Source organism: Aedes albopictus, chromosome 3, assembly GCF_035046485.1.
Source record: "Aedes albopictus strain Foshan chromosome 3, AalbF5, whole genome shotgun sequence".
Classification (NCBI taxonomy): Eukaryota; Metazoa; Arthropoda; class Insecta; order Diptera; family Culicidae; genus Aedes; species Aedes albopictus.
The window spans coordinates 259,988,580-260,000,819 of NC_085138.1; the positions used below are offsets into that span (position 1 = coordinate 259,988,580).

The following is a 12,240-nucleotide window of genomic DNA, read 5'->3' on the forward strand; positions in this document are numbered from 1 at the left end:
ATTCTGTGTAGCGTCTCAGTAAGAGTTAGGTCTCACAGAAGTTCAACAATATAATAAGTGAAGGAATTCTTAAAGATTCTGTGTAGCGTCTCCATATGAGTTAGGTCTCACAGAAGTTTAAAAAAAAAAACAAACAAAAACAAATCTATCGATGATTCTGTGTAGCGTCTCTTTATGAGTTAGGTCTCACAGATGGTAAGAGATCAAATAACTGTGGTGTGGATTTTACAGTTCGATTAATTGTTCCAAGCAGTGCGAACTATAAATTCTGTGTAGCGTCTCAGTAAGAGTTAGGTCGCACAGAAGTTCAACAATATAATAAGTGAAGGAATTCTTAAAGATTCTGTGTAGCGTCTCCATATGAGTTAGGTCTCACAGAAGTTAAAAAAAAAAAACAAACAAACAAAAAATCTATCGATGATTCTGTGTAGCGTCTCTTTAAGAGTTAGGTCTCACAGATGGTAGTCATGGAAGAAAAACTAGAGAAGACGGTTGATACACATAATGTTTCTGTGTGTGTCTCTGGGTGGGTCAAGTCTCAAAGATGTACAGGAAGAAAACAGCAAAAAAAAATGTAAAGTGATTGCTTATAGATCATTCTGTGTTGCGTCTCCTTAAGAGTTAGGTCTCACAGAAGAACAATGCAGTGAAAAAAAAGCAGAGGTAGTTATTGATATTCTAATTCTGTGTGCGTCTCGGTATAAGTTAGGTCTCACAGAATTTACAACAGTACAACAGACAGAGTAGAACAAATGAGACTAGAAATGAGTATGTATAGAATTTCTGAATAAACTAGATGGTAAAGAAGTAAAAAAAAAGGATAAGAGAAATGAATGAGTATATTACAGATAATTCTGTATAGCATTGTATAGCATTTTTTCGGGAGTAAGCAGAACTGTAGTGATAAGTAAAATAGTACATGTAGAATTCCTAATGATAAGATATAGCTCCTCCATATAATGCTCAACACAGATGTTAAGGGAATCAAATTGGAAAAGATCAGAAAGTCTGGCATATCAAAATTCATGAACTCAAAACTACATAATTCTTGATTCTAGGTTTTGAAGACTATTGGTGATTAATAGACGCACTATTCAAATATGGAATTACTTTATGATGTAGCGTGTATGTTAGGAAAGGTAAATAAATTTGGACAATTTGACGCTTGACCGATTTTTTTATTAAAAAAAAACAACTCATGCAAGCAGTATGATTAGTTTCTTGAGGGTAAACCACGATATATGTGAGATATGAAGGAGTTGATTGATGATTACCTGATTTTTATGCTTGATGGATATCTTGGAGCCTGGCAAGCTTCACCCATCTAAGCTATTTTAGAATTAGATGTACTGAGTTCTTTATGATAGCACATAAAAAGAATACTAATATCTAGAGTGTTGGTAATATTTTGATTTTAAAGTCTAACGGTAATCAAAAGGAGTCGAAAAAAGTTGTATCAGACGTTTTTTTAGGGTTAAACCAGGAATTTGTGGATACGAAGTAGTTGCTTGAGAATTTCTTAATTATTATGCAAGAGGGATACTTCGGGAGCCTGGCACCACCTATTTGAGCATTTAAAAAAAAAGGGGTTTTGGGTTCTTTATAATGAAATATGCAAACAAAAATTAATAACTAGATAATTTCTGATATTTAGATGTAAAACAATGAATTCTAGAAATTTGAACACAATGAAGCAATATCAAATTTAGTTTTTCAGCATTTTTATTAGAAAGAAAACATGGAAGATGAGAAAGACATAAGTATACGATGTTTTTTTTTATATTTTGTCACTTAAAGGAAGAAGCGAGATACGAAGCTTAATGGATACTCATGAAGCCTGAAAAGCTTTACCTATTTAAGCGATTTAATAATCAGATGTATTACATTTTTAATGATGAAACATGTCAACAAAAACATAAATTAATAACAAGAATAATTATAATGTTTTGATTTGAAGTCTAAAGGATACTAATTGAGCCTGGAAAACTTAACACATTATAGAAATATTATGTTTAGTTGTTATAGTTTCCTTAGGATTGTAAGTGTAAGTTGAGGAAAGCAAAGTGGTTTGACTCTTTCCCTTGTATTTTATTTTGTCGCATGACTTACTTTTGAAACTTCGCAAGTCCAACCTATGCAAGCAATCTCAGTAATGTCTTAACCCTAGTCGTGCATTGGGGTCATTATGACCCAGATAGGCACGCTAAGTGTACATTACGTAAACGGGGTGAACGTCAGTTAATGCACGAAGAAGGTTAAGAGTAGGAAAAATATGAAATTTGTGAGGTACGAAGGAGTTGATGGATGTTTTCCCAAGTTACGTGCTCCACACAGCCAATTAAAAGCCTGTTGTTGTAACATGCTAGAGGTAGAACATGTAAGTTAAGTTAGACATGGAGATACATAGCGATTCAAAGGTGTTTTTTTAGCTTAATACGTGGTGATTACTGTTGGACTAACAAATTCTATACACATTTCCATTTCTTAAGACATCTGAGTAATTAAATAATCTATTCATGACAATATGTAAACTGAGAGCTGCTGACGAATAAGTTGGTAACTCTAAATTGTCAATGCCTGATTGGTACTTTTAGGGTATGTATGTAAATACGCAAATCCAAGCAAGTTGAAGATCAGCGGTTGTTCATTTTGAGAGAGAGGCTTGTAAAGTGGGAAGAGCAGGAAGAGTTGTCGATGGTTTTCTGATTATAATGCTCGATGAATACTGCAATTAGAAATTTGATGATTTCCATCATGAAAACACACACAAAACGTGCTGTTGTAGTTAATCTTCTCAATCTAAAAAAATAAGTTTGAGGCATTGAAACTCATGAACAGTTGAACCCATCAGCATACATTTTTGAACTCTTCCATCCGTCTTTAGGGCAGCTGTGTTTATATGTAGGAAAAGAAACGAAAATCGATCGATCAATCGATCAATTCTGACTATACATGTCAATGGTTGCTCCTCCGTGATTGATCTGAACTGGTACCAATTGCACTGAGATCTAACTGAATAAGGGGCTGGGACATTCAACTTATTCTCAAAGTGCAATTTTAGCAGCTCATGCATATTCGATCAATAACGGCGCCGGCCAAGTCCTTATAGTCAGCTGGGAAGGGAAAGGAATGTTAGAGTGTACTGGTTGTTGCTACTAGAGACCGAGAGCACTCTGCGTCCCCACAACCCGCACGGACTTGGGCATTTGTTAGACGGAATGGATGGCAGATCTAGGAGTCACCGTCGGGTCGGTGATGCGATCCATGGATAGGGGTTATTTATAGTGTTCGTGATAGATTGTGTGGTGAATAAGGTGAATAAGGTCAAGCGGCACAGCACGCTTTGGTTGCATAACTTATAGGCGTTTATATACGTTGTGCTGTGAGTGGAAGTCGGAAGGGAGGGAAACGACTTTTTTTTTCAATTCGTTTCTGGCTCTAGCGATGGCTATGAACATATGAATGTACATGAGTTGTATATGTAGAGAAGAGAGAGCGAGAGAAAGTGGATAGAAAGATACAAAGTAGGATGAAAAGGACGGGCCAGGGATTGAACCCATGACCTTCTGCATACGAATCAGAAGCGGTAGCCACTAGACCACCAAGCCCGTCAGTAGGAAAAGAAACGAAAATCAACTAAAAAGTAGGAAAATGTGGAGCTGGGTATGGAGTTTGTATGAGCTGGATAGAAATTCAATCGAGTATTACTTCCCTTATTGAGCATGTGGTTCCCATTTTCATCCTACGAAAAACAAGGGATTGATGGACTGTTTGTTTTGTTTCTTATTTTTGTATTTTTTGTTAGAAGTGAGCACGCATGAAAACATAAAGAACGGAATCAGTCGGTGCTGTAATAGCTTGTTTTCGAATATGGGAGCGTGAGATTACTGATGGAACACATACCCTACAATGAAAACAAAATTAATCGAGATTGCGGTGCTCTTATAAACGCAACAATTGTCAAAATTTAATATGGCAATACAAATTTTGCGGAACCAGTCGGTATAGGATATATTTAACAAAACTTGGCGAATTTTGTCCTTGGTAGCAGCTTCGAAAACTCCTTCAATGGTGAATATATAGGACTTTAAAATTGAATATGCAAAGATTTATTTTCCTGGGGCGGTTATTGAAAGGATTGGAGTCTCGCGTAGCATACTTGTAATATATCTTATATATTAGAAAGCATAGTATAGAAGTAAGGTAAAAAAATAAAGAACATAGAATAGAATAGAATTGGTTGATGTATGACATTGCAATGAGATGCTTGATGGATCATTCTGGAGCCTGACGTTGGAGTTTATTGTGGAAGCAGTTTTAATATGTTAAGGTATTCCTGTATGTACTTAGTGAATCATGAAAACAGTCTCAAGATTATAACGTATTTTCTTGTACATAACTAGTGGGAGCCATAGATATTTGTTGAGGATTTTTATATTTTTTGATGTTCATTAATGTATTTGTAGCGTGCAAGTCGCATAAAATGTTAGAATTCTCAAATTTAGCGGTTGTGGAATCAGCGAATTTGTGAATTGGGCAACATAAATACATTTGAGGATGATTTTGTGTTCCACCTCAAAATTCACATTTTGAGCATGTATCCGCGAAAGCAGTCTTGGCATTAACTATCGTAGTTATCGGAAGGTAGACAGAAATAGAGTCAATTGCTGATAATTGAGTTTTGAAGTTTGATGGATGATTTTAACACCTAGTAGGCGCCACCATTTTCAATGGCTTGTGAGGGTGGAATTTGTGCATTAAGAAAGTAGGTACCTATACAGTAAATAAATGGAATGTAATATAAGACTAGTAGTTGAAACATAGTGTGTAATTCTCTGTAATTTATGAAGATGAAGTTTGATCAAATACTACTTTAAGGAAATATGCAAAATAATGACCACAACATAGTTTACTAAATGTCAACGATAATCAAATTTTATGTTCAAGGGAGATTTCTGAAGCCTGGGAAATTCCACCAATGAAAGTTCAGATTAGCCATTGTTGTAATAGGGGGACGATGGTGAAACGATTGCTCATAAAGGATGTTGTTGATGAGTTTCTGATTTTAAATTCTTCTGCATCTTGCAAGCTTAAGTCATGTATGTGTCATTCTGTTATTTGTTTATTTTTCTTATGTTACTGCTCTTGGTGATAAATCTTTATCGGCGACATGATTAACCTTCCATAACTAATTAGCACTTTAGATTAGTAATACTCCTGAAGGAAAGTTGCATTGGCAATTTAGCAAATAATAAAAATTTCTTATTACCCATCCTTGGTTTGTGGACATCGTTTCTGGTTAGATTGCATATATAATATAACTAATTGAAAAAAAGTTAATTCAGTCGTATAAAAAATGGATAAAAAAAAAAAGTTTGTAAATACTTAAATCAATAAGCACTATATTAAGGTAAAATTGGAAAACATTCTTCATAATTGGTTGTTTAGTTTTGGTAGTATAATTGTGTTATTTTTATTTCGAATCTAATGCGGGATACCTACCAGTAGGAACATAGCTTCTTAGTGGTGTTACGATTAATAAATTTACCAAGTTTAGTTTATCAGTTTATTAAAATCTCAGTTTGAATCTCAAGGCATGCAAAGGAAAATGGTGTTAATTTAAAAAAAAAATAATACAAAATTTAACTGGGAGTTAGAATTAAGTGATATTTATAGCTTTTCTAGACGGAAAAAAAATGTTTTTTGGTGTAAAGTAGATGCGAGAATTAGATATATAAAAAAGTTAAATCATCCAAGCATCACCCCCATAAAAATGTATCGTACAGAGACGATGACGTTAATGATAGGTAGTATCATTCTCTATACAGTAAAACCTCCATGAGTCGATATTGAAGGGACCATCGACTCAAGGAAATCGAGAAGCGGAACAAAAATCCTTTGGGAAGCTTTTTGAAGGGACCATCATAGTAACCCAGAAAAAAATTCAGTATGGAGGTTCGACTGTATTGTCAATGAGATAGCCCGAAATGGTTATTAGGCACATTGTATCATATTTTAATAATAGGGACAGTTTTATAGTATATATTTAGACTTTGTGTATGTAAAATTGTTAGGCTGACATGAATTTCAATTTTCTCCTATGTCACCTCCACCCTCGGAAAATTTTGGTCAGAATCCGACATTTTGAGGGAGGACACCAATAAATTATTCAAGAAATTTAAGCTTTTTAAAGTGAAATTAGAGTCACCGAGAAAATTTCTTAACAAATCCGTTGAGTTTGACGATTTTGCATAATTGTTTGGGTAATTTTGCATCAAATACATTTATTATTTATCATACCCCCCTTGACGAGGCAACGAGTAAAGTGACAAAAGAAGAAAATGAGATTTGTTCCGGCCTAAATGATAAAAACAAAAAATTACTGTTCCGGAATGCTTGCTAGTTGCTCAGTTAAATTAGTTAAGGTTAACATTGGAAGAGATGCGGTGTTTATTTTTAAAGGCAAGAACAAACAACAAACAGTTCAAATGATAATGCTGGCATTAGTAGATATTCCTTGAATCTGTTCATAAATATTTTGACAAGGTAAATATTTTGTTATTATTTGTTATTTCGGCGTTATCGGAGTCCATGAATGTTAAAACGTATTGTAAATGATTTAGACAGGATAACATTTATGGGTGTGAATTGTGAAATATATTGTTTAGTATAAATAAAACAATACGCAATGATCTGCCAAGGACAGGATGTATTTACCTATTGTATTATGTGCAAAATTATACTTGAGATTACACTGTTCAATAAAAAAAAAACAAAGAGATTTTGTTTATGTATAATATAGGAATTAAGCAGCTATCATTATTGAATTATGTTACGATAATGATTTTGCTGATTTCTTTAACTTAATCAGTAGAATTAAATTTTATTGAGTTCCGAAATCTTTGTGCTCGCAGTCGAATAAACAACAAAAAAAGGTTCAGGTTCCGTGGATAGAATGACAGTTCAATCAATAGAATGATAGCCGAACCCGATTTTTTTTTTCAAAAAAAAAAACTTAAAATAGTTCACAGACTAGGTGCTTGGAAAGGATAAAACTTTGCGTTGCGATTAATTTTAAAATGAAGATTCTGATATTGAAATTATGTGGATACCCCTAAGGAAATCAATCAGCTACACTACATTTGATGCAAAATGTTTATTTTTTTCTGGTTTTTTTATCTTGTCAATATTGTTACATAAAACGAGAGCTTGCTTTGTTATTGTACATATATTTATTGTTTAATGTATGTTTATTTCGATTGCAGAATTAGAATAGAGAAGAAGGCGATTGTAGTGATATAGGTTGACTAAAGAAAATATTTCGATTTAAATTCAAATAGTTTACACAATCTAAGTTTTCTGAGTGTACCTACGACTTTTAACCGTTGCACCTGAGATTTAGGTTTTGAAGTACACGATGACGAGGCGTGATCGGAGAGCTCTTTTGCGCTGCGATGACGGACAACTGGATACGAAGAAAAGGAAGGCGAGAATGAATGACAAGCTAATGGGTGAACGAGAAGGCGTGAACGGACCTGCACACCACGGCGGCCGAATGAAGTCAGTTTGTGAACGATGTTTGCGACGAACGGACGGAGGAGTAGTGTTGGTGCCCAATTGGTAAAAGTAATTTGTGCTTTGTGAATAAAAATTCTTTAATAACGAAAGTGAGACTCGGTTTTAATTTTTTGGTGGCTTTAGGATGTGGGATTGCAGGATGTGTGACCGGAAACAGGGTAAGTTTATTGAATTTTCTTGATTTGTGGGTGTCGCTGAGAGCGATGGTATTTTTTTGAGGTGAAAGGCTAGATCCTCGTGGATTTATACACGACCGATCTTGCATCGATTTTTCTTAACTGTTCCGAAAAGCATACGAACACTACACAGCTCATCTACAGCAAGGAAGCAGATGAACATTTTGTCGGATTCAGCGATGCGGACTGGGGCAACGATGTTGAGACGCGACGTTCCATCACTGGATACGTTTTCATGAAATCAGGCGGACCGATTTCGTGGAGCTGTCGACGACAGTCTACAGTTGCCTTGTCAACAACGGAAGCCGAATACATGGCCGTATCGGCAGCAGCACAAGAAGCGATCTGGTGGCGAGGACTACGACAAGAGCTATCTGGAGTATCCGAGAAGATCACCGTGTGTTGCGACAACAAAAGCGCGATCCACCTAGCTGGGAAAGAAGTCGATTATTCACCACGGAGTAAGCATATAGACATTCGTCATCATTTCGTGCGTGAGAAGGTCGAAGAAAACATAATCGGATTGGCACACGTTGGAAGTCGTCAGCAAGTAGCCGATTTGCTAACCAAGGCCGTACCGGTTCCCAAATTCGAAGCCGACAGACGAACCATTGGAGTAGGAAGGATTCTCGGTTAAGGGGGGATGTTGGCGCAGTAACCTTAGAATGTAATGAATCATAGTAAGCCATTGTAAGATTAGTTTTAAATAAATTCATTCTCTTCTGTCATACCAAACCGAGTAGACGTTATTACTCTTTAGTCCCAATACTGAATATAACGTGATTTTATTGGATTTTAATACCTTTGTTTTGATGGTTGATTTAACAAAACAGTTTTATTGTGGATTTCCCCGAAAGATGGATTTTAGCGTTCACTTCAGCAGGGCATCCAAGTAATCGTTCGAAAGACGAGGGGTATGTCAATCAATATCAACATTCTAAATATATCAATATCTTGTATCAACTTATAAGCATAAAATCGTAAATAAAATAGAGAATGCGATATACTGTACATAATAATTTTTATTTACTGTTTTAATATTTTATTTAATGTTTTGAAATAAATATTTTTATAACAATTTTCTGACTACGCATATGGTAGCCCCCGTGCGCAATGAAACCAAAACAAAACAATCATCACAACACAACAAGTGGTTGCTTCGGTTGTTGCTGCTTTGGAGATAAAGTGAACGGCAATTGATCGACAATTTAAAGAGGATTTTGCAGGTACATAAATGCTTATTTTATTGGTTAAAATAACTTAATCCATGCCAGTTTCAATTCAGTAGAATGGATGAATCAAACAGCCAAAGTTCCTCAGACAAGGAGGGCGTTTCGGAGGACGCAGTAAACTACCGTGACGTCGAATATTTGGATGTAAACAACGCCTCGGACCTTCACTCGGGCACTGCTTCGGATCGGCAACCCAGTTTTGAAGATCTCTCCGATGGTCCATCAAGTGAAAATGTCACCAAAAATCCATTATTCCTACACGGTCTGAATGTGCCAAAACAAGACAGCGCTGATTCCAATCTTTCCGAACAATCACTGCATCGGGGAGATGCACCAACGGAGCTGAACATTACGGTGAATTTGTCAGCGAAGGAGTTCAAACAGTTCGCGTTCCATTTCATTGGGGTGTTCTACGTACGATTTTTCAAAACACAACGATTGGCCGATCCAGTGCAAACGAGTGACATTTTTGGAAACACCGTCGAGGAACTGCTGAAGTGCATGTGGAAAAAAAGCTGCCCCTACGTTTCGCGTGAGGTCGTGGTGAATTATACAGAAGAAGCGAATTCAGTGGCTTGGTCTACAAAGGAAAACCCGGATTTCAGCGATGTCAACAAGTTTATTGTGCTCCGTCATCAAAAAACTAAAAAGTTATATTCAGTTGAGGATTTACGAGATGGATCAAAGGTTTTGACTAGCTGGCGAGGAAAAAACATTCAAGTTCACGTCTACAAGTACTCAACGTCGTTGAAATCGAACACCATCTGGGAGTTGACCAATAAAAGCTTGTTACAACCTGGCAATAAAGATCGTGCAGGTGCTCCAACAACAGAGGAGCTGTTTGATTGCATCAGTGAGCTGAAAGAGGTGCATTGCCATTACACAGCGTTGTATTCGTCCTGGGAAAAGTGGGCGAATTTCATCCTGTCGCAACCAGGGGATCGACAGTCAAGGCTGAAACATGAAGCACCTCCAGATGAATATCTTCATTTGTTCAGAGCACCACCTATCTCAGAGGGAAACCAGCTGCAAGTCACACGTAGGGGATTCCAAATCGCGTTTGGCATCTGCGAAAGCGTTACGTCAGATGTAAACCAGCTGTGCAACGTTGTGGATGAGTTAACTAAAGAGGTGTCCAAAGCGCAATTGTTGGCTCATGATTTGAAGACCAAAATTGACACCTCTCGTTCACTCCTCGAAGCAATGCAAAGTTCAATGCCACCAGAAGAATCGGAATTCAGTAAGAAATTAGCTTCTGCTGTCGGAGATATGGTTGATGTTGACCATCAAGAATGAAATTCGTTCAAATGAATACGATAAGGTTTTTTCTTTCTCATGAATAAAAGCATATTCAATATAAACTGTTACATTTTATTTCATTCTAATTTTTCAATTTTTCTGAGAGATTTTCCATTTCCTGATTGTATTTTTCTTACTTTTCATACTATTTGTTTACCGATGGATCGAAAACTCCTCCTGGGAAATACCCGCACTTACGGAACAGATTTGTGCAATCATAGCTGGTGAATTTTGTGAGTGCCGCTCCAACAATTACGGACATTGGAACGTCTTTATTCTCTTCATAGTGGCGCCTTACATATCGCTTTATTAATCCAAAAACTATTTCTACAGGGTTGTAAAATGGGCAATAGGGTGGTAAAAAAATTGGAATAATTCCCAAAGATCGCAGATATTTTATTATATTCTTATCGCAATGGATGCGAGCGCCATCCATTATCCAAACAGAAAACTGGCCTGGATAGGACCTTATGTTTCCGTTCGTAAGAGCCATTTTCCTACAAGCGTCAAAAAACTTTTGCCTCGTAAATGTGCCTTCCGTTTCAAATGAGTCGAGTATTGCTTGATATCCCAGGAAGCATAAGGTGGATACTCTTGGACGTCGTCTAAATTCTCCTTTATAGACGACTTTCTGACCGATCAGTCCATACCCACGGGTTCTCCACATATCCCGATTGTCAAACGACACCTCATCCAAGAACACGAGTTGCGGATGGTCCCACTGAAAACAGCACAGTTCCCTGCTATACTTGACGACTTCACTCTCCCGAATCTGAATTGCTCTGCGCTTCAGCACCTTCCAGGACAATCCATGAGCGTGTAGGATTTTGCATATAGAGGAAACACTAATAGGCACACCGAAATGGGAAGTGAATCGTTGTTTTGCCTCGTCCAGGTACAACGTTGGGAGTTTTTCGTATAAATCAGTAATCCATTTTCGCTTCATATGGTCAAACTTAGGAAACGTAGCCTGTCGAGATCCTGTTCCGAAGGCTCCACTGCGCTCGTACTCAGCTATCCAGGAACTTATGGTCGTCTTCGATTTACAGTATATTATGGCAAGGTGTGATCGTTTAATCCCAAGCACGTAATAATTGTAAAGACAATAGTACTTCGTATTTTTGGTAGCTTGCCTATGACGAACGTTTTCTAAAATTACGTTCATGATTGAAGCCAGTAAAGAATACAGAACTACCGCAGATCACAATAAAAACAATTTTGGAGTTTTTTTTTTTTTTGACAACTCAACTGACAGCAAAGTGACACCGGCTACTGGAACGGTCACTTGACCGAACGAATACTTTAACCGACCGTGTTCATAACGAGTGTAAACGTACAATAATTTTCATGGATACAATGACAGTTCAATCGATAAAATGACAGTTCGACCCGAACAAAAAAAAATCCCATACAAACTTTAAATGCATTTTAAAAATAGTTCGAGGACTCCAAAAATTATGAAATTTTGGATTTAGACTAATTTTAGGGCGGAGAATCTGATTAGGAAATAATCAGGATACCCCTCAAGAACCCAATTCAACCTCAAATTTCATACTAATCTCAGCTCACATATCCTTGCCGTTTCTCCGTAGTGGAACGCTATTTCAGCGAGTATTTCAGTGGAAGAATTGAAAACCACTAGCTACCAAACGATAGGTAGATCTACTAGCAAAATTTTGCAAGGTTTTGTTTTTTTTGTCATCGGAGTACATTGATCAGCACCTCTGCCCCAATCCAGCTGTAGTTTACTGAAAATCAAATAACACATCGTTCGTTGGAGGTTCTCAATTACTTACCTTTAACAGCGTTCCAATTTCTTGCAGGAGTATCTTTTTAAAGAAAAAATCTTCATCGGTGCTGCGCAGCTGCTGCAGCAGTTTTGACTCCGGAAAACGTTTTCATTTGACAGCTGCAGAAATGACCATGGTTTGTTTTCTTTAAAATTTTACGAAAAC

The 12,240-nt window shown here is 36.8% G+C and overlaps 1 protein-coding gene across 1 annotated transcript; it reads right to left on the reverse strand.

Moving 5' to 3' along the window:
* Positions 1–10,415: 10,415 nt before the first annotated feature.
* LOC134290094 (uncharacterized) lies at positions 10,416–11,579 on the reverse strand. The gene has a single exon (XM_062857116.1). The coding sequence runs from the start codon at positions 11,448–11,450 to the stop codon at positions 10,431–10,433; it is 1,020 nt and encodes a 339-aa protein (XP_062713100.1). The 5' UTR covers positions 11,451–11,579; the 3' UTR covers positions 10,416–10,430.
* Between the last annotated feature and the right edge of the window lie 661 nt (positions 11,580–12,240).